The sequence below is a fragment of the Sciurus vulgaris genome, assembly GCF_902686455.1.
Source record: "Sciurus vulgaris genome assembly, chromosome: 11".
NCBI lineage: Eukaryota > Metazoa > Chordata > Mammalia > Rodentia > Sciuridae > Sciurus > Sciurus vulgaris.
In genome coordinates, this window is record NC_136472.1 from 21,579,371 (window position 1) to 21,582,289 (window position 2,919).

At 34.2% G+C, this 2,919-nt stretch overlaps 1 protein-coding gene across 1 annotated transcript; it reads left to right on the plus strand.

Annotated features, from left to right (window-relative positions):
* Positions 1–1,545: 1,545 nt before the first annotated feature.
* On the plus strand, positions 1,546–2,496 carry LOC306638934 (olfactory receptor 10AG1-like; the record flags this gene model as incomplete). Its single annotated transcript, XM_079102388.1, is given in 3 exon segments — positions 1,546–1,561; positions 1,564–1,643; positions 1,645–2,496. Coding segments are annotated over 3 exon segments (948 nt in total).
* Positions 2,497–2,919: the final 423 nt, after the last annotated feature.

A 2,919-nucleotide genomic window follows, 5' to 3' on the forward strand; every position in this document is an offset into this window, starting at 1 on the left:
GCACTTCTATTTCTATTAAGAACAGATGATGTTTGAATCAAGCAAAATATTGCAGGATTAGTCACATTGTTAGAAAGAGAAAACCTCAAATTACCTGATAGATTAAAAGTCATTATCATCACACAGATTATTTCTTCATGCAGATCTATAAAGGTGAGCTGCAATTGGCTTTAGACTACTTTATTTAAGGATTGTTCTAAATTTGAGGATCGAGAATAAATTTGTGAAGTAGAAAATCATGAAATTCTGAGATCTTTATCTGAAAATGAAGTAATTCCCTAACATAAGTCTCATATCTTTTAACTTTTCTAATTCTAAATAAGATAGCATTGCATATATAATAAAAACATTAATGACAAATATTAATTTATCTCAAATAATCTTGAAAACTAATACTAATGGAATTATGGAACTTGAGAATAGAGTTTGAAACACTTGTTATCTATATATTATTTCAGAAGCATGAACTGATGGGGTTAGATGGAGCGCAGTGTTCCTGTTTTGTGAAGTTAGGAAAATAAGTAAATCTTTGTTTTGGGAAGCTGGAAAACAAGAACTAAAAATTTATTGAGAATTGGCAAGTAGTGCTGACTTCTTCATAGAAGAGATATTAATATGAAGAGTTTGTTTTCATTTTATCTTATTTTTATTCCCTTTCATGTGTTCTGACCATTTGCATTACCCAACTAAATCATAGATGGGTTTATTCAAAGTTGTACTTTTACGACCTGGTGAAGGAAAAATAGGGGAAAAGAGCTTCATTTGATTACAAGGGCATCACATAAAAAAGGAGAAACTTACATACATAAGGAAAGAAACATGAAGAAATAGTGTGAAGAATTGCTTCTGTTTCTTGTTAAAGATTAATTCATATGTTTGACACACTGCATAGTAAGTGTTAATGCAGAAAGCAAATGAATACAAAATGGGTTAATATTTCATATTATCAGAAGTGAAGGGAGATGTTGATTCGGAATGAAGATGCATCTCTTTATTTCCTCATTAAAAATAATTGATTGTAGGAAAATTGATTCTCCTAAGTAACAAAGGGAAGAGTTAAACTCTTCATGAATTAGATTTAATGGAGAGTTTCAAGAGAAAACCTGAATTGAAAGAAGATAGAATATTACTACTGATAAAGAGAAAAAAACTGTATACCCAAACAAAACTATAGAAAAGGTCAGTAACAGAATTCTTCTCTTAAGGATGCATAATAAGATACTATCTCTCCATCCATCTCTACATGATACATACATCTCTACATAATGATGCACACTTCTCAGACTTCTCAGTACCCTTGGGGGCTTGCAATAAAAGTCTAATCAAATACATAGATTTGTATGTATTTGAATTGATTCTTGAATTGATTTTAACTGCACCAGTCATTCTGAAGTTGCAAATCTCATCTCAAGGGAAAAAAGCAAGGTAGTGGTTGAAATATGTTAAGTACTATTTCTCTTTCCGTATCTAAGTCAGGTAACATAAAATATCAATGTATTTCAAAACCTGAATGAATTAATCACACTGAACTTACTGTGCCTACAGATGGAGAGCAAATTAGAACAGAAAAATCAAATACAACTATGATGATGGAATTCATTCTCTTGGGGTTTTCTGATATTCCCCGTCTCCAGTGGATTCTTTTTTGGAATATTCCTACTCCTATATCTGACTATTCTGATTTGCAACAGCACTATTATACTAATAACACAAACTGACCCTGCTCTTCAAACCCCCATGTATTTCTTCCTTAGCAATTTTTCCTTGTTGGACATCTGTTATGCAACTGTCACTGTCCCAAGAATGCTCATGGACTTTTGTACAAAAAAAGGAAATATTTCTTTGTATGCCTGCTCTACACAAATGTGTTTTGTCCTCTTGCTTGGAGGTACAGAGTGCCTCCTCCTGACAGCAATGGCCTATGACCGCTATGTGGCCGTTTGTAACCCGCTGCACTACCCTCTAGTCATGAGACACAAGGTCTGCATGCAGCTGGTGGCTGCCTCCTGGGTTACTGCAATTCAAGCTGCAATTGGACTAACATATTTAATTTTCTCTTTGCCCTTTTGTGGGTCTAACAGAATTAATCACTTCTTCTGTGACATCCCTCCAGTCCTTCAGCTTGCTTGTGGTGACACATCCATGAATAACATAGCAGTCTACGTTTCTTCCATGGTGTTCTTTATGATTCCATTTCTCTTGATCTCTGTCTCCTATGGCAAAATCATCTCCAACATTCTGAAGTTGTCATCAGCCAGAGGGAGGGCTAAAGCCTTCTCCACCTGCTCTTCTCACCTGATAGTTGTGGTCTTGTTCTATGGAACAGCTAGTATTACTTACTTACGACCTATGTCAAATCAGTCTGAGGGAACGGGAAAACTGCTGTCTCTTTTCTACACCATTTTGATCCCAACTTTGAATCCCATTGTATACACTCTGAGGAACAAAGATATCACCATGGCACTGAGAAAACTACTAAACAAGTTATTAACATAAGGCAAGGCTTGAAATTCATGATTTTCTACCACTTTCTTACACAACTACAAAAAATGTTCTGTTCTTATGCTCTTAAATAATGATAATGAATATTATGAGAAATTCTATATTATGGTAAAGGTCTTTGATTATAGAGTTTAGGTAAGGTCTTCTGTGTAATCAGAGCATAAATAATTCAATTGCAAGTACTAATTTGAAGACCAATATTTCCTTATTTCTTCCTATGGTTAAGTATTGAGTTAAGAGATTGCATGAGAAACACAATGGAAAGCAACTGTGTGTGTCATACAAGCAGGGATTATGAACACGTTCTAGGATTGATTTCTTTAATATTCACTTTCTTCCACATGAGTAGTTGCCATTTTCTAAACCCACTGTTGGATTTAGTCAATGAAAAAAAAAAAAAAAAAAGGGCAGAATAGC